Source organism: Trichosurus vulpecula, chromosome 9 (assembly GCF_011100635.1).
Source record: "Trichosurus vulpecula isolate mTriVul1 chromosome 9, mTriVul1.pri, whole genome shotgun sequence".
NCBI classification, from domain to species: domain Eukaryota; kingdom Metazoa; phylum Chordata; class Mammalia; order Diprotodontia; family Phalangeridae; genus Trichosurus; species Trichosurus vulpecula.
The window spans coordinates 149,367,722-149,393,075 of record NC_050581.1 but is presented as its reverse complement, the minus strand read 5'-3'; the positions used below and the strand labels follow the sequence as shown (position 1 = coordinate 149,393,075).

Here is a 25,354-nt window from a genome sequence, read left to right as displayed (position 1 = left end):
ATCAACACATTCTGGGTCCTAATTTCCTCATCAATAAAACAAAGGACTGGAGTATCCTAGTAAAGTCCTAGGACACTTTGGAATGAGCTGATGAAATGGGATACGGCCTTTCAGAAATGAACTCTAAGATGGAGCCAGTGATGTGCATTTTCTGGGCCCCTAACTGTTCCATGCCATTTCCTGCCCTTCTGATGTATCTCTCTCTACCCACCACCCAGAGCCCATATATCCTCATATAGTCATATATTTAGAACTGGCAGAGATCTCAAAGATCATCTAGTCATGCCCTCATCATGGACGAGGAAACCAAAGCCTAGACAGGTTATATGAACATTAATAGTAGTGGACACCATTGCATGTTTCCAAATCATAACACACACACACACACACACACACACACACACACACACACAATTTAGTGCTTTTAAGATCATTAAACTCAACCCTCTCATTTTACTGAGTCTCAGAGGTCAAGTGACTTACCCAAGGTCAGAAGGCTGCTAGATAGCAGAGCTAGGATTCAAACTCAGATCCACTGACTCCAAATTGGGTGCTCCTTTTACTACACAGTATAACTCTAGGCCATCTTTGTGTGTGGCCCCCTCCCAGCAGAACTAGTAGGTCTAATCTCCTAGAGACAAAAACTCTAGTGGTAGAATTTCAGGCATCTTTCAGAAGATGCTTGGAAGTTTTTGTTTTTGTTTTTAGACAAGAAAGTCTTCCTAGAGTGACTGAGATCATGCCAGACAGGAGATTTCCTCTTCTGTATTTGTGTAAAGTCAGCCCTAGCTTGGCTACTCTCTAAAATGTGCCAGCCAGGGAAGTGGCTCAAAATCCTGGTCTTCTGATGTGATCAAAATTCCTTCTTCATTGGCAAGATAGTCATAGAAAAAGACCTGGAATTAAAGTCAAGAGACTCGATAGCTCTGGGTGTGCCATAGCTAAATGGGTGAACTTGGAAAGTCGTCTCTTCTTTTTGAGTCTCAGTTTTCTAAAAACCAGCCAACCTCACAATGTTACTGTGAAAATGTCCCAGTGACAGACAAAGAAATATCAAAGGATATTTCTGAAGGATTTCTCTGTAAACCTCGATGTGCTCTAGAAATCACTGATTTCCCTGCGATATCGCTGATATTATTTCCACGTAAGAAACACTGACGGATCAGGGGAAGAGAACTTTCAAAAGATCTTTTGAAGGGTGAGAAATTGGAGCTGGCAGGGGCAGCCGGTGGGAGTAAAAGCTGAGCAAGTGCAGGAGGAAAACTGGCCCAAGGACTCTGGGTCTTGGGATGAGAAAGAGCGTATAGGGCCTTATTAACGAGGGAAGGGGAAGTAGGAGAAGAAAGATACGTGAGTGTTGACATGCAGAGTCTCTTGAATAGGCATGCTGAAGTTAGTGAGTATGACAAGGAGGACAGGAACAGTACAGAAGGGTAAAACATACTAGGGAAAAGAGGAAGAAAAATAAGGGGCGATTATTAAGGATGGAACTGGCACATGCCTGGGGAATCTGGAGGTTGGTTTGGCAGTGAGGCCCCATGATGCAGCCTTCATGTGAAAGGGAGGGTCAATCCCATCAATCAGTATGCCCTCCTATTAAAATAACTAATAAGATATTCTATGCCCTGATTCCTTTATGAAGTGGGAACACTCCTAGTGAATCAATCAGGCAAAGATGGTAAATTAGGTGGAGGAAGTCCACCTTTAGTCAATAGGGTGGAGGAAGGCCACCTTGGATCAGTTTGGAAGGAATGAAAGCCACTGGATGAAATGAGATGACTCTACATGGAAGCTGTATTAGGATTGACTGCAGAGTTGGTCCCACCTCAGGAGACTTGGAGAAAAACAAGGAGCTAGCCTTTCGACAACCATTGTGGAGCTAAGCCCCTGAAAATGGATCACCTGGAGGGAAGGGGGAGTGGGAGGAGGAGAGAACCCATGATCTCCTACCTTTGACTAGAAGATGACCTTTCAAAGTTAAGAGGATTTGGGCTTCCCAAAGTGTCTTAGCAGTGTCTCTGGAAGAGCAGTAGATGATGGTTACATCGCCATTGGGAATTGAGGACAAACTAGACCCATTGAGAAAGGCATCTTTAGGAATTTACAAAAATCCCAGTAGAAACTGTGTCCTACCTAAGGGGAGCTTCATGAGGATCCCTTCAAGAGGAGAAAAGGACATCTGCATTCAGGATTCAGGACCTGATAGTGAGTTACCCCTTTGCCATATGCCCTCCAAGCTGAACCCCCTTTTCCTCAGCTGTTGTTATATTGGCCAATTGTCAAACGGGGTCACGAAGAGTTGGACGCAACGGAAATGACTGAACAGTAACAACAATAAATGTCCCCAGACTGGGGAGGGGGGTTGGATATTTTGACCCAGTTGAGTGACTCTGGCTGTCTAAATGATACCGACTGATATTGGGAGAAACATACTTATGATAAAAGACAAAATGATACATAAAAAATAAAATATTTGCTTAGATAAAAGTCCACACCCCTTAAGTTTCCCATTTGGAATCCTGAGTTGAGAAGTGGCCAACCACCCTCCTAATCCCAGCCTGCCATTGCAAATGGGGGTGCGATATAATAGCCCAGAGCCTCAGCTATAGATGTCTATAGCATGCATTTGGCAATGAACCACTCCTATCCACTCACAAGACCATCACCCACAGTGAGGTCCTCATCATCTCTTCTCTTGACTGTCTCCTAATTGGCCTCCCTTCATCAGATCTTCCTCTCTTCTATAATCTATCCTCCATACAGCTTCAAGAACAATTTTCCTAAGGCTTAAGTTTGACCATATATCTCTCCTGTTAAAAAAAAAAACCCTCAGTGGATCCCTCTTCTTTCTAAATGCAATCTTTCCAGACTGGTTTTTAAAGGCATCTGTGATTTGGCTCTAACCACGCACCCCCCCCCCCCCCCCCCCCCCGTGAAAGGTGTCATCTCCTTTGATCCTCACAATGACCCTATAAGCTAGGTTTTGCCTATTTTACAGATGGGGAAACTGAGATTCAAAGAGCTCAGACTTAAGTGACTTGTGAGAGTCACACGCTAGACTTCAGTGAGGCTGATGACTTTGCACAGCTCTGCCTCACTTGAATCCAATTCATGATCAAGTCAAGACATCATCCTCATGATATCATTGGTCCTCTTGACCACCAACCACTACCACCACCACCCTGAGGCACTTTCTGATTCCAAATCCTGGGCTCTCTCCCCTGGGTCACCTAGCAGCCCTGCCACCTGATTCACAGGATTATTGTGTAAACCTAAATCAATATAGGAATGTGTGTGTATGTGGAGGGGAGGATAGTGATATAATCTTGTTGACTGTTAAGAAAGAAGTTATAAATACTCTTTATAGTTTAAAAAAACCACTATCCACCTATGGACCCATAAAATAATGGACCTAGAAAGAACCTGAGAGACAATGCAGCCTAACCTCTTCATTTTGCAGGAAACAGTGCCAGAGGAAGGAAGTGCTTGTCCAAGGTCACACAGAAAGTTAATAACAGAACCAAGCCATTGATTGTTGGGTGGACTTGGGGCAGTTTGAGTTAACTTTGTACCCTTCCCTCCCTCAAGTGGATTGACCTGGGACCCAGATTGGACCCTTTGGGAAAAGATAGCTCGGAGACTGGCCAGCAGCTCCTGAGATCCCAGAAACTTCCTTGGGAGACTGTGTTTATTCCCTCGTACACTGTTTGGACTGTCTTGCTGGGCTGTACAGAATATGCATGTTTTCATTAAAGACATTGAATATTGTTACCCTCAGGCTATGAGGGACCCCCCCTCCCCCTTCAGATGTGAGACCATGGGGCTGAGACAATTCAGACTAAGTTTTCTCAAGCTTAAGTAAGTTTGAAGCCTTAAACTTGCTGGTGGTAACCTTGAATAGAAGCCATTTCCCTTGCACCAGGCCAGGGGTCCTGAACAAACCCCACACGCTGTTGATGATCACTCTGTTTACATAGAGACCATCCAAATGATCATGAAAAGAAACCTGGATGCAGAGGCATCTGTAGAACACAGGAAAACATCCAAAGGCCTGTAAGTTGGAGTGGGAAGGGAGCCCCTTAGCTTTTCCATGGGGAGAATGCTTTGGCGTTCTCTTAAGTAGCTTCCTCCGCTTGGGTTGGCCAGATGGGCTTCGGGACCCGTTCCAGGAGGGAGCTGATCTTTCTTCTTCAGTCACTGTCCCTTAATTGTGACTGTATTGCCTGTTGACCTGGGGCTGAGATTCTGTAGATCAAAACCTCCCCAGGGAGTCTGTGTTCATTAAAACCTGGCCACGCAGTCTAAGGAAAAGTTAATTACCCAACAAACAGACAAGCATAGTCTGTCCGAGCTATTTACAGCAATAAAATGTACATGTCCAGATATCCCCGCCCCTCCACCTTTTTTTCAGATTTGAGAATTTAGGTGTCCAGAAAGAAATATTACTAGGTTGTCTGACTCTGGGACTCAGTGAAATCTGAAGTTGTTGAGGATTTCACCCGGATTTCTCTGAGAGCTTGACTTCCATTTACAAGACAATGGATTTTGATCATCTCTCTCATCTGGGTAGTATTTTATCCTGTTCACAATATCTAGGCTTCTAAATCTGTGATCCTATAACTATCATCCCATACATCAGGAAACCAAGATGATAGTATTTGTCCTAGGTCACACAAGGGAGCTATAGGCAGAAACAGGACCTAGTCTTGAGTTTCTTTATTTTATATGACCTTTGTTGTTGTTGTGTCGTTTCAGTTGTGTCTGACTCTTTGTGACCCCATTTGGGATTTTCTTGGCAGAGATACTAGAGTGGATGGCCATTTCCTTCTCCAGCTCATTTTACAGATGAGGAAACTGAGGCAAACAGGGTTCAATGATTTGCCTAGGGTCATACGGCTGGCAAGGGTCTGAAGTCAGATTTGGACTCTGGAAGATGAGCTTCCCTGACTCCAGGGTTCAGCACCGGTTCAGGACCACTTTGCCACCTAGCCGCCCATGACCTTGTATGACTTTAGGTTTCTTGTATTCATTCATTTAGTAAGCATTTATTTAGCACTTACTGTAGTCAATACACTGTTCTAGGCATTGGGAGAGGAGCAAAAAGAAATAAAAATGACCCTTGCCTTCAGGAACCTTACAGTCTATTCCTGTATTCATTCTACTATACCAAGGTAAGAAAAATGAGGCTGAATAGCAAAATTCTGTGAGTTTGACACACCTTCAAAATACCTTGTTCTCTAAGCCCATGAGCGCGTGCACACACACACACATACATGTACACACACATACACACATGACCATGCACGCGCACGTGTGCACATACACATACACACATACACACACACACACACACACACACACACACACACACACACACACACACACGCCCCTGGAATGACCTGAAGCATTTAGGCAGAAAATGAAAATATCAGATAACTGAAATACTTTTCTTCCTACTCATAGGAGTTGTTGTCCCATATTTCTCTCCCTAACTTAAAACCTCTCCTTACAAATGGGCTCCTTCCCTACTGCCTACAGATACTCCCAGAAGTCATCTGTCCTTAAAAAAAGTCCTCTCAAATGATTGCCTCGTATCTCTGCACAGCTAAATTCCTTTAAAAAAGAAAAAAAAGCTGTAACATTCCTTACTTCCATTACTTCACCTTCCACTTACACATCATTTCCTTACAATCTGCCTTCCATCCCTACCACGTGACTGAAATAACTGTCCAAAATTACCAGTTGTTATCCTTTCTGGCCTCCCTGGAGTGTTTGGCAATGTTGATCACTCCTCCATCTGGACCATCTGTTCTCTCTGGGTCCTGGGTGGTACAGTGGATACAGCACTGAGCCTGGAGTCAGGAAGCCCCGATTTCAAATCCAGCCTCAGACCTTAGTTGTGTGACCCTGGGCAAGTCACTTAACCCTGTCTACCTCAGTTTCCTCATCTGTAAAATGACCTAGAGAAGGAAATGTCAAACTGCTCTAGTATCTTTCCCAAGAAAACCCCAAATGGGGTCACAAAGAGTCAAACACAACGGAAATGACTCAACTACAAAGTGGGGATAATCACAGCACCTAAAATGTGGATAATAAAAGCACATACCTCCCAGGGTTGTTGTGAGAATCAAATGAGATAATTTTTGCAAAGCATATAGTAGGTATTTAATCAATGCTTGCTGCCTTCCTTTTCCCCCTTCTCACACCAGTCCATGCCTACCTGACTGCTTCTCCTTAGCCTGCTTTTCTGGATCATTGTCTGCGTTGTCTTGTCTATTGTGAGTACACCCCAGGGCTTGGACCTGAGCCTTCTCCTCTTCTCTCTCTCCACCCTCTCTCATTGACCATGTCACCTCCCCTGGGTTCAGCGGTTCTCTCCATGTATATCAACCCCAAAGTCCCATGATCCACCGTGATCTCTCTCCTGAGCTCTCATCCCGAATCTCTAGCTGCCTCTGAGATACATCTCTCCCCAAATATCCTCTCGGCATCTCAAACTCAACATGCTCAAAACTGCGCTCGTTATTTTCTCTTCAAACTCAAGCTTCTTCCTCACCTCTATCGAGGGCGCCACCAATCTTCCTGGAACCCAAGTTCAATCGATAAATCAATAAGCAAACATTTATTAAGTGTCTACTGTATGCCAGGCACTGTATATACAATCTAGGATTCATTTGCTTCCCTCCACTAACACGGCCATCACTCCGCTTCAGCCTCTCGGTATTTGTTACACTAGCCTCCAAACCTGGTCTCCCTGCCTCCAATCTCTCCTCTTTTCTATACATCTACCACCCAGTTGCCAGGCTGATAGTCCTGAAACACAGGTCAGACGATGTCACTCTCCTGCTCAGGAAGCTTCAGGGATTCCCTATTAACTCTAGGATCACCAACAAACTCTTCTGTTTGGCATTTAAACCCCTTCCTAATTGGGCCACAGCCAGTGTTTCAAGGTCAATTACATATCACTACCTCTCCTGAACTCTGTGGTCTAGGCACACTGGTCCATTTGCTATTCCTGTACACAACATTCCATTTCCCACCTCTGAGCCTTTGCAAAGGCTGTTTCCCATGCCTGGCATGCCCTTCCTCCTTACCCTGCCTCTTTTAATCCATTGCTGTCTTCAAAGCTCAGTTCAAATGAAAGGCTTCTGATTCTCTCAGTTGTTAGTGTCCCAGACCTCACCAAAAATTGCTCTCTATTTACCCTACACACCTGTACATAGCCTACATTTACTTCTCTGTGAGTGCGTTGTATGCCCAGTAGAATACAAACTCCTTGAGGGCAGGGACTGTTTCGCTTAATCTCTGTATCTGCAGCATCTAGCATAGTCCTTGTCATACAGTAAGAGTTTAATAAATGTTTGTCCATTGATTCATATGTGATATTTAGAAACTTTAATTTATCCATCCATCCATCCATTCATTCGTTCAACAAAACAAGGATTAGTTACCTACTTTGTTCATAGCACTGTGCTAAATGTTGGAGGAGATGAATAAGGAGGCTCCTGACCTCATGGAACTTATAGTTAAGTAGGGAGCTAAGACACAAAGTCTGTAATACACAGTAAGGTGTAAGGAGAGTATTAGAGAGATATCAAACTAAGTGCTACGTGAGGTCTGAGAAGGAAGGTTGTCATAGATTGTGGGGGAGGAGAATCAGGAGGGGCTTTCTGGAGGAGGCGGCACACACTGGAATTAGGCTTTCAAAGGTGAGTACAGACTGAACAGCTCCTCCAATCCACACCCCCCTCACCCCGAAATGGATTGAGGAAATTCCAGGCAAAGGGAAAAATGCAAAGAAAGGTATGGAGATAGGATTGTGCTGAGCGTGTCTGTGGAATAGAAAGCCACAGCAGAGTGTATAAAGAGGGGAGTAACCTGATATAAAGTTTGAAAAGCAGTATGAGGCCATCTTGTGAAACACCTTGAATGCCGAGAGGAAGACCTTAAATTTTACCCAGCTGATAATAATGAGCCACTGAAGGTATCTGAGTAAAGGAATAGTATGACTAAATCTTGTTGTTCAGTTGTGTCTGACTCTTCGTGACCCCATCTGGGTTTTTCTTGGCAAAGATACTGAAGAGGTTTGCCATTTCCTTCTCCAGCTCATTTTACAGATTAGGAAACTGAGGCAAATAGGATTAAGTGACTTGCCTAGGGTCACACAGCTTTAGTAAGTGTCTGAGGTCAGATATGTACTCAGGTCTTCCTGACTCTGGACCTAGCACTCTATCTACTGGGCCACCCAGCTGCCCTATATCACCAATCACCAATTGTCCAGCGGACACCAAACTGAATGTCTCTGAGACATCTCAAACTCAGTGTGTCCAAAACTGAACTCATTATCTTTCCCATCAAACTGTCTCCTCTTCAAAGCTTTCCCCTTTCTGTTGTGGACACCACCATCCTCTAGTCTCCCAGATTAGTTACCTGTAGTTAGCATCCTGAGTCCTCACTCTCCCTACACACCCAATCACCTCCTGAATCGTCTTTCTATTCCGCAACATCTCTAACATTCACCCCCTTCTCTCCACTCACATGGATCTCTGCCACCTTGGATCAAGCCCTCATAACTTCTCACTTGGATCATTACGACAGCCTCCCAATTGGTCCCATTGACTCAGAGCTCTTCCCACCTCGGTTCACCACTCTACTCTCCATCAGCAGCTCTGCTTGGTTTGATCCCAAGGAACATTCTGCTTCCTTCCTCTGGGATAAGCTGATCACTTGATATCACCATGGAGACTGACAGCCTTCAATGCTCAACATCTTCTCAAGTCGGTCCCTTGGTTTTCCCTCACGATTGGAGGGCCGGGAGGTAGAGCAAAAAGCTCTTCCCCCAAACCTTTCTATACAGGAGGCTCAGAACTTTGTAGGTAATTCAATTTCCTATCAGCATCTCTGCTTGGTTTCTACTCCAGGCGGTGCCCATTTGTGGCTCCTCCTCCTGCCTCACCTTTTCAGCTTCCCCATTGGCTTGTAATCTCCTCGAGGGCAGAGACTCTTTCTTATTTCCTTCCTTTTCTCTCTCTTCCTCCTTTCTCTCTTTTCTTCCCTTCCTTTCTTTCTTTTTCTCTTTCCCTTCCTTCCTCCCTCTGTAATGTTAAAGGAATAGGAAGATCTTCCCCGTCCATCAATAGGCCTATGTGCCCAGCTGTGATACATCCTGAGTCACATAGAGCCCATTGGGAGAGGGACTTGCTTAAAGGAGAAGCTTGCTTAAAGGAGGCTTGCTTGTAGGAAGGCTTTCACACCTTTTGGTACTAAGCTAACTAGGCACTGAGTCACGAGGGTTGTGATGCCTATTAGTTGAAGGGTATATATACTCTGAGTTGGTATTTTGCTTTTGGGGTTTGCTCATGAGAAGGATGTCATTCCCTGGATGAGACTCTTAGTAGCCATTTTGTTAAGAGCCCCTCAACTACCCAGATGTCTATGCTCCCTGATCCAGTATGTAAAGTGTATAGCAATATTGCTTTGACTCAGGCGGCTGGAGCCCCGTCTGTTGGTCTTCGTGCTAATTTCTCTGCTTTATTTTCTCTGACGTTCAGGGTGCTGACCTTTCCCCCGAACGAGTGAATGTAACTAAAAGTAGGATTGTCAGCTCCTTTTTGAGCAGTCTTTCCTAGAAAAGCAGATCAAAGAAGCTGTGCTAGCAGGCCATCCTGGCTATGTTAGGGTGCTTGCTGCTACACCCTCCCTCCCTCCCTCTTCCTTCTTTCCTTCATACTTAGCACAGTACCTGGAATATAGTAGGTACCTAATAAATGTTTATTGAATTGAAATGGATTAAACTGAATGCTATGTACTGCTGTCAAAATAATTTTCCTCAAGCACAGATCTGACTATGTTAGTCTCCTGCTCATTCAACTTCACTGGCTTCCTATCACTTCCAGGATGAAATATAAATGCCTCTGTTAATCTTTAAAGATTATTTCACAACCTGACCCGGTCTATCTTTCCAGCCTCACTAGATAATATTTTCTTTCCTGTACTCTCTACCAAATTGGCCAAACTGGCCTTCTCTCTGTTTCTCACACAAAGCATTAGACTTTCCATCCCTTTACATTGGCTGTCCCACATGCATAGTGTGCCTTTCCTCTTTAGAAATGCCTCACAGAGCCCAGATTTTCTTTCAGCACAAGACTTTACTGATTCCAGTTGCTAGTGCCCTCCCTCTCCTTCCTCCCCCTCTCTTTCTCTCTCTCCCTCCCTCCTCTCTTTCCTTCTCTGCCTCTCTCTGCCTCTCTGCGTCTCTCTCTCTCCCTCTCCCTCCTCCTCTCCTTTCCCCCCACTCTTTCCCCCTCTCCCTCTCCCCTCCCCCTTCCTTTCTCCCCCTCTCTCTCCCTTTCCTCCCTCTTTCTCTTTTTGCCTCTCTCCCTCCCTCTTTCTCTCCCCTTCTCTCCCTCTCTCTCTCTCTTTCCTTCCCTGCTTTTCTCTCTGCCTCTCTCTCTCTCTCTCTCTCTCTCTCTCTCTCTCTCTCTCTCTCTCTCTCTCTCTCCCTCCCCCTCCACCCCCCTCTCCTTTTCTCCCCCTCTCTCCCTCTCCATCCACCCTCTCTTTCCCTCTCTGCCTCTCCCTCTCCCTCCTCCCCTCTCTCTTTCTCCCTCTGTCTCTCTCTCTCCCTCTCCCTCTCCCTCCCCTCTCCTCCTCCCCTCCCCCCACCGTCTGATGATAGCTAGCATTTACATAGTATTTTAAGATTTACAAATCATTGTATATATATTATCTCATCGGATCCCCACAGCCCCCTTGGGAGATTGCTACTATTATTATCATCCCCATTTTATAGATGAGGATAAAGGTAGATGGTGGTTAAGGCCTTGCTCAGGGTCACAACACTAGCCATTCCTGAGACAGAATTTGAACTTGGGTCTCTTTGATTCCAAATCCACCGCTCTATCTGCTGCGCCACCCAGTCACCTCTGAACTGTTTGGACCACAGCAACTCACAAAACCTGAAGAATTCCAAACCCTACCACGCGTGGCCCATCCACACCAATGAAATGGTGGCTCTCTTTAAGTGGTCATTATAATAATTCCATGACAGCCCTGTGTGGTGGTCAGTACAGAGAGTGTCACTGTGTTCCCATTTTGCAGATGAAGCAGGTGAGGCTCAGAGAGGAGGACCTAGAAGGCATCGCAGAGGTCAACCTGGAGGTCCAACTCTCTCGTTTTACAAATGAGGAAACTGAGGCCCAGAATTGGCACATGACTTGCCCAAGTCCACGCAGGCTTTAAGGAGCAGAGCTTGTAGTGGACGCTAGATTGTTTGACTCTACATCTATATTGACCCTTACCTCTGAACCACAATATCTGCTTTCCTGCTGATAGCCAGTGACCGTGTTAGGACTTGAACACAGGTCTTCAGCCTTGAAGTGAGGTGTGATTTCCCCTAGACCAAGCCGCCTCTTTAAGGACAAACGAAAGCTTTGTTTGAAGGTTCTCTACATTATCACTCCAGGAGAGGGCACAGGCAGGGCTTCCATCCCGCCAGGGTAGCGGTACAATAAATGCGCTCCTGATGTGCTTTTCTTATTAGCTCCTTTTCTATAAATTTTATTACATTTAATTAAAAATTATTGGTATAAAACTACTGCAGATGGTCCTCTTTTTTTTAGTCAGAAAATTAAAAAGTGAATCTTCTCATCAGTCAATTTCAATGAGCAGTGTAATCACGCACATTAGGAGGTGATGGAGGTAAGATGGCAATAATTTCTATTGCATTTTCTAGCTCCATTTGCTGAAACTTAATGAAACTTCTGTGTGGGTTCATTTGTCAAAAGGAATGTATATGGACAAATATATATTTATAATAATAAGCGGGCTTTTGGCCTCTGGGCAGATAGCAATGCCAAAGGGCTGAACAGAGACGCTGTGACGTGCCCTCGTTGAGGCGACGCAGTCCCCAGGACAGATGGAATTAGTCAGCAGGAGTCTAACACACAGGACGTACAAATAGGCACATTAATCAATGAGACTGTAAGACATCTTCATTTTAGGAGGTCATGAATAGTGAGAGGCAGGATGGGGCAGTGGGGAGAGTGTTGGGCTTGGAATCAGAGGCTCTGGGTTTGAATCCCAGCCTCGCTGTTCACTATTTGCATGACCTTGTGCAAATTACTACCTCCTGAGGCAGCCCATCTAAGGGGCATCTGAACTCCAACATTTAGTGGTTCTGCAGTTCTAACACTTCAGTTAGACTGCTATAAGAATATTTTGTCTAAAGAGAAAAATGCAACTTTCAAATATGCAAGAATTCTGATCAATACAATGGCCAACCACAATTCCGGAAGACCAATGAGGAAGCACGTTACTCACTTTCTGCCAGAGAGGTGATGGACTCAAAATGGAAAATGCAATGGAAAAACCCACGTGAGAATTTGTTTTGCCTCACTATGAGTATTTGCTATAAAGGTTTCGTTTTTCTTTTTTTCCCTAAAGGTGGGGAAATAGAGAGGGAAAGTGGCTGGCAAGAGAGTTGCCTCCAAAAAAAGAAAAGAAAAGAGGGTAAATGCAGTATTTTTAAAGAAATGAACATAAGAGAACAGAAGGAAGGTCAGAAGGAGTCACGCACAGGGAGGACAGCTTTGAAAGTTACATATGAAATTTATCACAGACTTAAAAAGAAAGTAATTCGTACAGAATAGAGACCCACAGTTTCATATCCAGTTCTATTTTTCTTTTCTACTATGTATCTGAGGGTGCTCTTTTCAGATGGTTTTTGTTAACATCAAAACAGAGGAAATAAATGTAAAATTGGTTTCAGGAATAAAAATACAAACACAAACAAAACTGATCATTTTCCTAGATACAACAAATACTGTTTCTGTGTATTAAGTTCCAATGAGACTAGTAGCCATCAGTTAAGAAACAAAACCTCTCCATAGGCTGCAAATGGAATAATATCAATACAGATGAAGTCATCGCATCTATTCTGGAGATAAAGTACCTGGGCTGGTGATAGTAATCATTCATAAGTAGAGCTAACTCCTGTATATCTGGAGATCAGGTAATAAAAATTCCTGTTTCCCTATTAACCCTCTATTCCTGTGAGAACAAGACCATTGGCAAGCAAGGAATCTATGATTTGGGGTACAGTAACTTGTTTCTCCCCTTCTATGTCTCTCCCTCTCCCCATATAAACACAGTTTCCAGGATCTCTCCTCTTGGGGTCAGCACCTATTCTATCTAGTCTCCTCTGCAATCTCCTTCCTCACTTATGGTCTTGTCCAGTTAAGAAATTATGTACAGAATAAATATCCCTGAAATAACTACAAGTCCCTTCTGAATATAGGTTTTGTTCCAGGTCTAAATCCTATCACAGACAAATGAGGCATTCTGGTGAGTCCTACATATTTGGCTAACTGCAAATGACCATACATTCCACACATGGTTTAGCATTTTGCCTATCTTTAGACTACTGTAATGGACAATTAGGTAGTGCAGCAGATAGAGTGTCAGGCCTGGAGTCAGAAAGACTCAACTTCTTGAGTTCAAATCTGGCCTCAGACACTTACTAGTTACATTACCCTAAGCAAGTCAATTAACTGTGTTTGCCTCAGTTTCCTCATCTGTAAAATGAGCTGGAGAAGGAAATGGCAAACCTCATCAATATCTTTGCCAAGAAAGCCCAAAATGGGGTCATGAAGAGTTGGACACAACAGAAAAATGACTGAACAACAAAGAAGACAATAAAATATACAACATGAAAACTATAGTAAGCATGACTTAATCATTTTTGTGGTGCTGTGAAAGAAAAAAAGCTGGACCTCAGTTTCTTTCTGTTTAAAATGGACTAGATGGTCTCTGAGGTCCCTTTCATTCTTCTTTAGATCTGTGATCCTATGGCCTCTAAGGTTCATTCACGATCTAAATCAATGCTCAATCAATAAATAAGCATTTATTAGGTGTTCTGCTAGATAAAAATAAAGCAGCCCACACCCTCAAGAAAGTTGAATTCTATTTAGGAGGATAACATATAAATATAGGAGCTTAGTCATTTTAGTCATGTCTATCTACTTAGCTAGTAAGTGTCTGAGGCCAGATTTGATCTCAGGAAGATGAGTCTTCCTGATTCCAGGCCTGACTTTATCCACTGCATCTCCTAGCTGTCCTGCATATGAGAGTATGAATGGAATATAGAAGCATAAATGGAATAAAAAAAGAAAGAATAAATATAAAATCGGCACAAGGTAATTAGGGAAGGAAGATATTGGCAGCTAGAGGGATCAAGAAAGGCTTCATGCAGAAGCTCTGTCTTTAAGGAAATGCTTGTAATGAATGATTACCATAACTAGTCCTGATATTGTATGAGGCAGAGGTGAGGAGGGTGTCCCTTCTAGGTATTGAGAATAGCAAAGGCACAGAGATGGGAGATGGAATATTTTGGGTAAGGAATGGAGAGAAATCCAGTTTGGCAGGATCATGGAATGCAATTGGGAATATTCAATGAGTAACCAACTGCTGATCAACTGCCAGGAAGAGGCAAGATGTGCCAGAGTCTTGGGAGTGGCAGAATTCACCTTAACCAGCTTCAGAGCCATCATCTAACAAAGCAACTCTTGTGGAGAAGGCACCAACCATTCTCACCAACTAACTGCCAATCAGTTGGCATACACAGGACAGGTGAGCTAGCTTAGCAGACAGTGGGTAAACCTAGGGGAGAGACAGAAGGCAGAATGTGCGCTAGACAGATCAAACCAGTATCACCACCACACCTTGACTGCCATCTTCCTGAGCCCAAGAACCTTTGGGATAGCCATGCTTCCAGCCTAGTGCCCATGGCCATTATCCTATGAGCAGCCCTCATGGAGGGAGCCTGGTTGCTCTCTCAGGTGCTAAAGCCACATCTACTGAAGACATAGGAAAAAAATAGCTCTTGGCCTGCCAAATGACTCGACAACAGGAACTGGTATAATTTTATCAGTGGAAATAGCATCAAGGTAGAGGCATTAGCATCTAAGGACCATAGGACCTTTTCATCTAGCTTGGTGCTTAATCCTTCCACATGTGCTGATCCTCCCATTAGAATGTAAGCCTCTTGAGAGCAGGGACTGTCTTTGCTTTCTGCATTTCAAGGGCTCGGCATAGGGAACTGTCCACAGTAAACACTTTCGTTTAGTTTGTGAAAGGTTTTAGAAACCAAACAGGGTCATTTGTATTTGATTGTAGTGGCAATAGGGATCCTGAAATGCCTCCATCAGACCTGACCTTGAGAGAAAGCTGAGACTTAGCCCCTTCTCTGAGAAGTGACAGGTGTTCCTCAGAAGCACATGAGCATGGCCAAGTCACAAGGCTCCGGGTGCTGTGATAGACTTAAAATTCCCCTAACGCTCCCCCAACAGATGGCAGCCCATGGACCACATCTCTTTTTCAAGGCATGGTCGCTGAACTGGCTTCAGACGGCAGCATTCCATCAAGGAAGGATCATTGGATTCTCTCATTAGTGTGTTTCAGGAGGGCCCAAGAAGAGCCGCTAATGTTCTTCCCTCCCACAGACTAATCTGATGAGCAGATCAGAGAAATGTCATGGACCAAAGTACACCTGCCTTCTGTCGAGCCTTTGGACAAAGCCTCTCGCAAGGTCCTCGGGAATAAGATAGAGAAATAGAGGCTGAATGGCTGAAGCCCGGTGTCGGGACTGATGTGGAAGGAGTGCTGAAGCTGGAGCCAGAATGCCTGAGCTTAAATCAGCTCTGTTACTACTACTACCTGTGGCTAAGGAGTAAGTCACCTGACCCCTCTGAGCCTTGGTTTCACTAGCTACAAATGAAGAAATGAGCTAGATAATTCCTAGTTGCCCTTCTAGCTCAATCCTAAGATCCTACCATGGCCCCATGTCAACCTGGAGGAAGTCCCTCCCTAGCACTGTTGTTGCAAGGGCTCTCTTTTCTGTGGCCCTCGAGAATAAAGCACAAACAACTCAAGTGGGTGTTTAAAACACTTCATAATCTGGCCTGCTGTCAATTCTCTGTACACAGCAGCTGTCTAAATCCTGGGATGCATCCTCCTCACCCCTGCTCCTTTCAAAGCACAGCTCAGGCACCACTGCCCACATGAGGTCTTTCTCCCTAGTTATCAGCACTGTATCCCTCTTCAAATCATTGGAATAACTATTCTAAATAATAGGGAAGAGAAGGAAACAAGAATTTTAAAAATGCTTCTATGTGCCAGAGACTGTGCTAATAAGCACTTTACAAATATTATCTCATTTGATTCTCACAACAACTGGGGGAGATAAAGTGTTATTATTATCCACATTTTACAGTTAAGGAAACCGAGGCAGACAGGTTAAGTGATTTGCCCATGGTCACATGGCTCATAAGCGTTTGAGGCAAGATTTCATCTCAGGTCTCCCTGACTGCACATGGAGTACTCTATCGACTGTGCCACCTAGCTGCCTTCATATAGCACCCACAGTGAGGGAGTTGGTGGTGGTTGCTGTTGTTTAGTTGTTTTAGTCATGTCTGACTCTTCAACATGCCATTTGGGGTTTTCTTGCAAAGGTCCTGGAGTGGTTCGCCATTTGCTTCTTCAGCTCATTTTACAGAAGAAGGAACTGAGGCAAACAGGGTTAAGGGACTTACCCAGGGTCACACAGCTAGAAAGTGTCTGAGGACAGATTTGAATTTAGAAAGATGAGTCTTCCTGACCCCAAGCCTGGACTCCACTCTATCCACTGTGCCATCTAGCTGCCATCTAGGGAGTTGGTTGTCCAGTGATAATTTGCCTAAGCCCAAACCTGTGCAGAGGTTGGAACTACAATCTGGCTCCTGCCTCTTTTTCCAGCTTTATTTTCCATTACTCCCCTCTCCACACTCTTATCTTCCAAGTCAAATCTCCATGCATACATATAGGCTGTCTCCTTGTCTGAAAAGCTTCGTCCTCATGACTCCTCAGAATCATTATCTTTTTTCAAGACTCAGCTCAGTTTCTTACATTTTCAAGAAGTCTTCTCTGAACCTGTCAGCTACCGGTGCTCTCCCTTCCTCAAATTATTTTGTTTATATTTTTATTTTTATTTTTATACTTATACAAGATATATATATATATATAAATATATTTATATAAAATATATTATGTCATGTTGTCATATTGTATTATATTATATGTCATATCGTATCAGTTTATATTTTGTTTATATCCAGACATGTTGAATTCTTCTAGGGAGTATAAGCTTCTTAAGGGCAGAAACTTGACTATTTTCCGTTTAGGTATTATCAGTGCCTAACACATAGTACCTCATGCACAATAGGCATGTAATGTGTCTGTCGTCTTCATCATTGTATTGTGCTTGGTTTGGGGTGCCATCTTTTTAGGAGGGATACTGACAAGCTAAAGTGAGGAAGGTAACCAGCAGAAGTGAAGACATTAGAAACCATGTCATAGGATTTAGTAATTAAAGAAACTAAAAATAGTTAGCCTGGAAAAGAGAAAGCTATAGGAGGATGTGGTCATTTTATTCAATTCTTAAATGCTATTATGTGGAAAGTGTTAGACTCATTCTGCTTATTCCAGAAGGGAGAACCAGAGGAAACAAATGGAAGCTGAATGGAAGGCAGATATCAGTCTAATAAAAGGAAGTACATCCTAACAGTCCAAGATATCCAGAAGTGGACAGGGCACTATGGGGAGTAAGTGAGTTCCCCATCACTTGAGGTGTCTGAAAAGGCTGGCTGATCATTTGTTGGTGAGTTTCCACCAAGGATTTATGGTTAGGGTAGGGGTTGCATAAGATGGCCTCATAAAGTCCCTTCAAAATCTCAGTATGTGAGTAGGATGCTTCTCAAATCCCAAATACTGACGCTCTCCTCTATATAAGATGATGTAGACGATGCTACCTCAATAGGGGTCATAAGCTTAGATCCAGAAGAGGCAATGGGGAGCAACCTATTCATTTTACAAATGAGGACATTTAAAGACCAAGATTGCCCACCATAACACAGGTAGTGAGATTCGGACTTAGCTCCTGTAACTTCAGGTTCAACACTCCTGCTGCTGTGCCAGAGCCCAAACTTGGCATTGCTTTTCCATTTGGATGGTCTATAATTCAGCTATCTACTGTCTGTCCCCTCTAGCCAACAGCACATGTTTTTCTAGGTAGTTGGGTGTGATTTCAGGGCGCCACCTGTGGCTAGAGGTCTGTGATAAAGTCATCCAACTCACCTGGCCATCTGACCCACGACCTTGACCTCATCAGCACCACATGCCAACCAACTGAACTAGTTAGCCATTGGCACGTAGTCATATCCATAGAATCATAGACTTTTTAGGGTGGGAAGAGACCTTAGGAATCATCCATTCCAGGCTGCTGTATCTCAAAACAGCTTCACCCAGCCTTCTCTGTCCCTTTGCTTTCTTTCTGGTCTTCTTTTGCAAACAGAAGAAACCCTTACTTTCTGATTACTGGTCGTGGACATCTCAGCCTCGAAGATAATTTGTTAAAGTGGAAAGAGTCTTGTATTTGGAGTCGGAAGACCTGAGTTCAAATTCCATCTCTGTCACTTAATTTCTGTATTATTTTAGGTAAGTCATTTCACCTCTATTGGCCTCAGTTCCCTTTTAAAAAAAAAAGGTTGGATTTTATGTGCACTAAAGCCTTTTGTAGCTCTAGATCTAGGATTCTAGGATCCCATGGGAATCTTTATCACTTAGTCTGTCTGGTCTTTGTTAGCATGTCAGTAAGGCATTACAACAATAACTCATTAATTCAAATTACATTCATTTGGCACATGTGGTGATTCTGATAAGTATTAGACTAGGATTGTTAGGCACCCCAGGTCTATGGGATAATCTCTCATTATTGAGAATGGCTGAAAGAATGAAAGGACCTTGAGAAGAGAAGGTAGGGTAGGAGGTACGATCATTAGCTTCATTACTAGCCCTGGCTGTTGTGAATATCAAATGAGATAATATATGTAACAGAACGTTGTACTACCTGAATGCTAGCTAGCAGTATTGTTATTATGACATAATTAATATTATTAATAAATAAATAATAATCGTTATGTTGTATATTATAATGAATAATATTATAATATATAATAAATGAAGATTATACAATGTTATGTTTATTGCTGTTGTTTGAAGTTGACCAAGCAGAGTCTGGATGATGCTATGGAAGAGATTCTTGTTTTGGCTAATGGGTTAGATTAGTTTTTCTCTAAGGATCCTTCCGTCTCTAAGAATATATGGATAGATGTATATGCATATATGTATGTATATGCATATACATACATACATATATGTTTGGGGTTTTCCCTTTTTTATTATATTGAAATATGTAATGGTCCTATGCATTTGGACTCTCTTAGCAATGACCAATGATGATACATTAATTCTAGCACTAGTGTCTTCTTCCACTGCCTGCTTTACTCTGGGCAACATATGTCTATGTCTTCTGAACTAAAATCTAGCTTCTCTAAACTAGTTTACCTTTGCTTCATAAATCCTTTTGTTACCAAAGAGGCAAATTAACAGCACCTCTAAGATTAGGGGATTGGGAGGAGCAATTGTGAAGGGTTGCTCTGAGAGGGGCTGTGGGATATTTAAAACACTCAAGAGGACAAACTCACTCAAAGCGCTCAAGGATCCCTCTACCAACCAGTGATTCCTAACTGCTAATTGCAAATCATTCTTATCTATTCATTACTGAAGGTCCCCTAAGAATATCCTCTTGGCAATACTTCATTAACTTGAGTTACTGGATAGAACTGAAAGTGACCAGACTGCATTTCTTTTAGAATCTTCAATAATTTAGACTCTTTATTAATCCAAATTGGACTTCACCCAAACATTTAGTGAGGCTTAACTGCACCTCCTTCAGACCTTATCTACACAACACAGATTAAGTGGAGATTTCAATTGGCTGGCTAGGATAATGGATAAAGATACTCATTGGGGGGTAGGGGGCTGAAATATTCAGTTTAACATCCTTGACCACTGTTATCAATAACTCTGGCATCTCTGACTCACTTTGAAACAAATTAATAATGAATCAAGCCCAGATGTACCACTTAACGACCCAGGTTCATTAAACATTTAGTTTATGGCACCTTAGATTTTCCATTATATAAAAATTCTTTTAAATAAGTGAAACTTTCCTGTGTGTATCTATGCGATGAAAATGTATATATCTTAATTTAGGGTGTTTATTTTGGTGGGTAGTGAAAGATTGCTAGTTTAGAATAATTCCAGGAATCTATCTTGGCACTCCTTTCAAAGTCAAGCATCAAACACATCTCCCATGGAAATCAGATCAGTTTCCCAAGACAACTTAAAACTAACTATAAAGATATGAGGCTTTACGGTACCTTTCTGTTTCCTGATCTGTGGTCTGCTGCTTGCTCTCAAATGCATTAAAGCTACTCATGTCCACATAGCCATCATTCTCATTTGCTGTTGACAATGCCCTGCTAGGATCTTCAAAAAGCTTGGTAAATGTTCCAGCCCTTGTAGGTCTCCGAGGAGGAATTTGGATGTTTTCATAATCTGAGTTCATTGCTGGGATGTTCTCATAATCTGAAGTGTCTGCATTGGGAAATGAAATGGACCTTGGCTTTGTCAGGGGAAGGGGTAGGAAAGGAGGCCGGGATCGGTCCTCAAATGACTCCACTCTGGACACACTCCGGCTGAATGCAGCCCCTTTCCTCTTCATGTCTCTGTAAAAGATCATGGAGGAGGGGGACTCCGAAGCTCGAAGCTTCCCGGATCTAGACTTGAGCTGAGGAGAATTGCTGAGGCTCCTCCTGTCAATTTCTAGGACCCTGGAGGGCCCGTGGTAACTGGATTCTGAAGAGGATCTGGAAGAGGAAACATTGACATCCACATGGACTTTGTTCTCAGTCCTTTTTTTGAATGTCAGGGCTAGGAATCTCTTAAAGGATGATTTTTTCTTCTTTGTGTATTTGTCAGGAGAGTCATTATCAATCAGAAGGGAGGGGGAACTCTTGGTAATTGGCTTTTTTGTGATGCAGGCCAGGTCAAAGGGAGGTGGGATATCGACAACAGAAGATGGGGTTGACATGCCACTGGAAGAAAGATGACTTCTTTGGGAGAAGCTCCCCGAGGACCCAATAACACAAGGCAAAGAAAGATTATCCTCTTTCCTTTTTATCCTACCATCGTCTAACATAGATTCTTCCAACTCTCGGTACAGAGAAATGGGAAGATCTCGGCCTTCCACAGAGAAAGACCGAGGATATAAGATAAAGCTTCTTGGTTTGGCTGGCAAGGCCCTGTTGATTTCTAGTGGTTTCCCTTCCATTGGCAGCCGAGTCCTGTTTCCTTCTTGCCCTGCATGCCTGCTGTCCATGGTTAGTAAATCAGTCTCTGGCCCTGTTTCTTCGGGAACAGTTTCCGGGACATAGCCAGGCACTTTTCCGGAGTGAGATCGGGCCCTAGTGACAATGTTTTTCCGATCCACAGTAATATGGCCATTGTCAGCATCAGTACTAATTTCTTCTTTAGTACTACAGCTGCTCTGAGTGCCTTCTTCTCCTTTTGTTTCACAGTATCCCCTTCCTCCTGGAAAAGTATTCTCATCTCGTTGGATCAGGCTAACTCCCATCACATAGGGGTCAATGAGGGAGTCATCTACTGTTTCATCACCAAGGGCTTCCTCTGGCACAATGACTACTGCAGGAACCTCGAAAGCCTCATCCTCTGGAGATGTACTTTGATTATTTACAAGTCCAGTCACAGGGGCCTGCTCATCATCTTGCATCTGTTCTGGGAGAGTCGTACCATCTCCAGAAACATCATCTGCTTCTCCTCTTATTTCATGGTTTTCATTCAAAGTGGTTTCAATTCTACCTCCTGTAACAAGAAACCCCATTGGCATTGACCCCGAGTCTGCCTCTACTCCAGATTCTGCTTCTTTCATTGATTCAGAAAGAGGATAGTAACTGTCACTGCAAAAAGATGTGCTTTCAGTTGGAAGAAAGGCAAACGAACTTCCAGGAAGAGAATCCAAAAGTTCATCACTACCTTCACTTTCAAAAGGAATAATCTGGCAGCTCTCATCAGCAACTTCATCCTTCAGCATGTCTTCAGCGTCTTGAGCGTCTTCTCCCACACCCTGAATGGCTGCTTCCTCTTCTTCTTGGTCATCTTTTGCCTCGGCATCTTGATCACCACTGTCCACAGTGTCTTCATGTTCCCAGTTTGTGATTTCAGGATCTTCTATGGCTAAGCCAGTTTCATCGAGCTCATTGCAGGGTTCTAACCCTTCATTGCACTCATTTTCAGCTTCCCCTTCAGCAGGAGGAACATCAGAGGCATCATAACAGTCTGATGAACTTGGTTCTGCATCAGCACGCTCTTCACTGTTGGCATCCCCGACCTCCAGTGATTCTTCAGGGTCTTCTGGCTGCTTACCACTGGCCTCTGGCTCATCTGAAGCTATGTGGGTTAAAATAACATCCTTGCCATCTTCTCCACTGGAACAAATCCTCTTCCTTTCCAAGCTGTAACCATTTTGGTTCTCTATCAGGCTGTCCCCGTCCTTGCTCATGGAAAGCTTATCCTTTTCACCAGGATCATTTTCACAGTCTGTGTCTTCCCCAGTATTTTCATACATGGGGTCTTGGGTCTCAGTTCCTTCTGGGGATCCTTGTAAAGACTGGTCAGTCCTCTCACAGTCCCCACCTAGTGGCAGCTCATTTGAGTCATCCGCTCTGTCAGTGGAGCTTAGAGAGTCCTCTTCTGTCTCTTCTACCTTGGCCTCAAAGCTGCTGGAGCAGTTGCTGGAACAGGGGTCTTCTGCCTCAGTTTCTTCCTCTCTGGTTGCTGGCAAAGATGCCAACTTCTCATTCTCTGCACAGCATGGCTCCGGCTCCTGCTCCAATACTTTGTCGTCTTCCTTGGTCAGCTGAGTTTCAGTGACTAAAATGTATTCATCATCTGCTTCTGATTCTGAGCATTCGGGGTTGGACTGATTCCCTTCATACAGCTCTCCATCCGAACAGATCAATTTCCCATTGCTGCATTTATTGAAGGTGTTGTTCATGTACACACGAGTTTTCCCCCTGTTGGTAGTGGCCAACTTGGGCTTGGGAGCAATGGGTGGTTTGGGCCCTCTAGACATAGAGTTTGGACTGTGTAGAATATCCGAACGGGGGGATGGAGGAAACTTGGAGACCGCTACTGGTGTAAAGTGACCAGCAGTCTTGGGCTTTGGTGCTAATGGGGGCTTTGGTGAATCTAAAAAGAGAAAGAGAAAAAGGAAGTTAAAACACACACACAATTTCTTGCCATTTAGATTCTAAAAAAATAAATACCTCTCATTAGAGATATTAGAGCTCATTAGAGCTGTCTCTGAGGCAGTTTGGTTTAGCGGGAAGAATGCTGGACTGGATGCATCATATTGTAGTGGAAAGACCATTACATCTGAAGTCAAAAGAACTTGGTTCAAATCTTGGCACAGCCTTAGTGGGAGCAGTTTGGACAGGTGAGAAGAATGGTGGATTTGGGAAGTCTGAGGACCTGGATTCAAGTTCCAACTTCACCATTTACTACCTGCATGACTATGGGAAATCAACCAATCAAAAAACATTTATTTTGCACATACTAGAACATGGGTGCTATGTAAGGGCTCTAAAAATAAAAAAAAACAATAATGAAGCAAATATTTGAGGTGTTTACACTCTAGAGATAGAAATAAGATACAAAATATACTGACTTTTGCGGGGAGGACTGGCAGCTGGAGGGGAGGGATCAGGAAGGCCATCAAACAGAAGGTGGCATTTGAGTAGATTTGATGGAAACCAGATTCCCAGAGGTGGAGGTGAGAAGCATGTTCCAGGTATGGAGGATGCCCAGTGCAAAACGAGAGATGGAGTGTCATGTGTGAGGAAAAGCCAGAAGGTCAGTCTAGCTGGATCAAGAGTATGTGGAGGGGAGTGACATGTAATAATTCAGGAAATGTGTGAGGGGGCAGCTTGCAAAAAGCTATGAATGCCAAACTGGAGATCCTGGAGATAATAGGGAGCCACTGGAATTTACTGAGTAAGGGGTAACATGGTAAGTTATTTCTTTGGGCCTTAGTTTCTTCTCTACAAAATGACGAGGATAGACCGGGTATTCCAGCTATAACACTCCATGATCCTAAGTTAACACCTCTTAGTTATTAATAATTATTAGTATTATAATTATATATAATTGTAATTATTAATTATCTACAAAATGAAGAACTTGGGACTATGCCCCAACTCTGTGGTCATGGCATCATGGATTTAGAGCTGGCAGAGGCTTCAGAGGCCACCTAATTCAACCCTCTTATTTTAAAGATGAAGAAACCAAGGCAAAGAAAGGCTAAGTGATTTGCTCAGGGTTACATAGCAAGTATCTGAGGAAGATTCGAATCCAGTGCCCTAGTCATTACACAATGGGAGACAGGAGATTTGGATTTGAATCCTGATTCTGCTACTAACTTGCTGTGTGACCTTGAGCCAATTACTTTTGAGTCGCAGATGCTTCTTTCATTCAAAACAAAACCAAAGTTAGATATGATGATCTCAAAGGTCCTTCCTTTCCAGTTCTGACATTCTATGATTCAATGAGAGACACCTAAAGACAAGACAAACTATCTCAAGTTATGCAAATACAAGACTTATGCTGGAAACCGAGTGCAGGGGCCCTCCGTGTGGAATCCTGGGGCTGAAACCCAATGCCCAAAGATAGGGCCTAGGCTCCTCAAATGAGGAAATACAAGGTGTCCCCAAAGTCTTAGTGCAGTTGTAAAAGCAGCAGCTCATTTATACATCTATCCAGCAGAGAGTCATTCCCTAAGCCCACTCCTGGGTACATAAACAGCACTTGGCTGCGTGTTGGGGGAGAGAGAACAGGAGAGGAGCCTATAGGCTACATATAGTAACTGGGAAAATAAGACTCACATGATGTGAAAGAACCAGGGAAGATACCACCAAGAGGAATCTGAATCTCTAGTTAAAGAAAACATCTTGACTTTGACTCTAAAGAAGTTGGGGTGGAGGGGAGGCTTGTCTCTTCCCTTGGAAAATGAGGGCATTGGACTGGATGCAGCCATGTGTTTAACAGCTAGGTCTCCCCAAAATGTACCCATGACACTTTTCAGTTTAATCTGCTATCTAACATTTTCTCCATCACTTTGTTAAGTCTAGCCAATCAATAAAACAGGGAATCAAGCCCTCCTTTGTAGTATCTGCTGATTTCTGAGGTGTAATAGCTCACACTGAAAATTTAACCATCAGCTCTGAAGTATAAGCTGGCCCCAGCACACCCCTGACCCGATGACCACTAACGTCTCTTCTAGCCTTGATATTCTGTGATTCTGATTGGGGAAAGTTTCCCAGAGGAATTGAGGCTTGAACCA

At 43.5% G+C, this 25,354-nt stretch overlaps 1 protein-coding gene across 1 annotated transcript in view; it reads right to left on the bottom strand.

Annotated features, from left to right (window-relative positions):
* FGD5 (FYVE, RhoGEF and PH domain containing 5) overlaps window positions 1-25,354 on the bottom strand; it is a 191,109-nt gene that overhangs the window by 137,616 nt on the left and 28,139 nt on the right. The window contains exon 2 of the mRNA XM_036738174.1: window positions 20,316-23,205. Within this exon, the coding sequence (XP_036594069.1) occupies window positions 20,316-23,205 (2,890 nt within the window). The remainder of the gene's footprint in view (window positions 1-20,315; window positions 23,206-25,354) is intronic.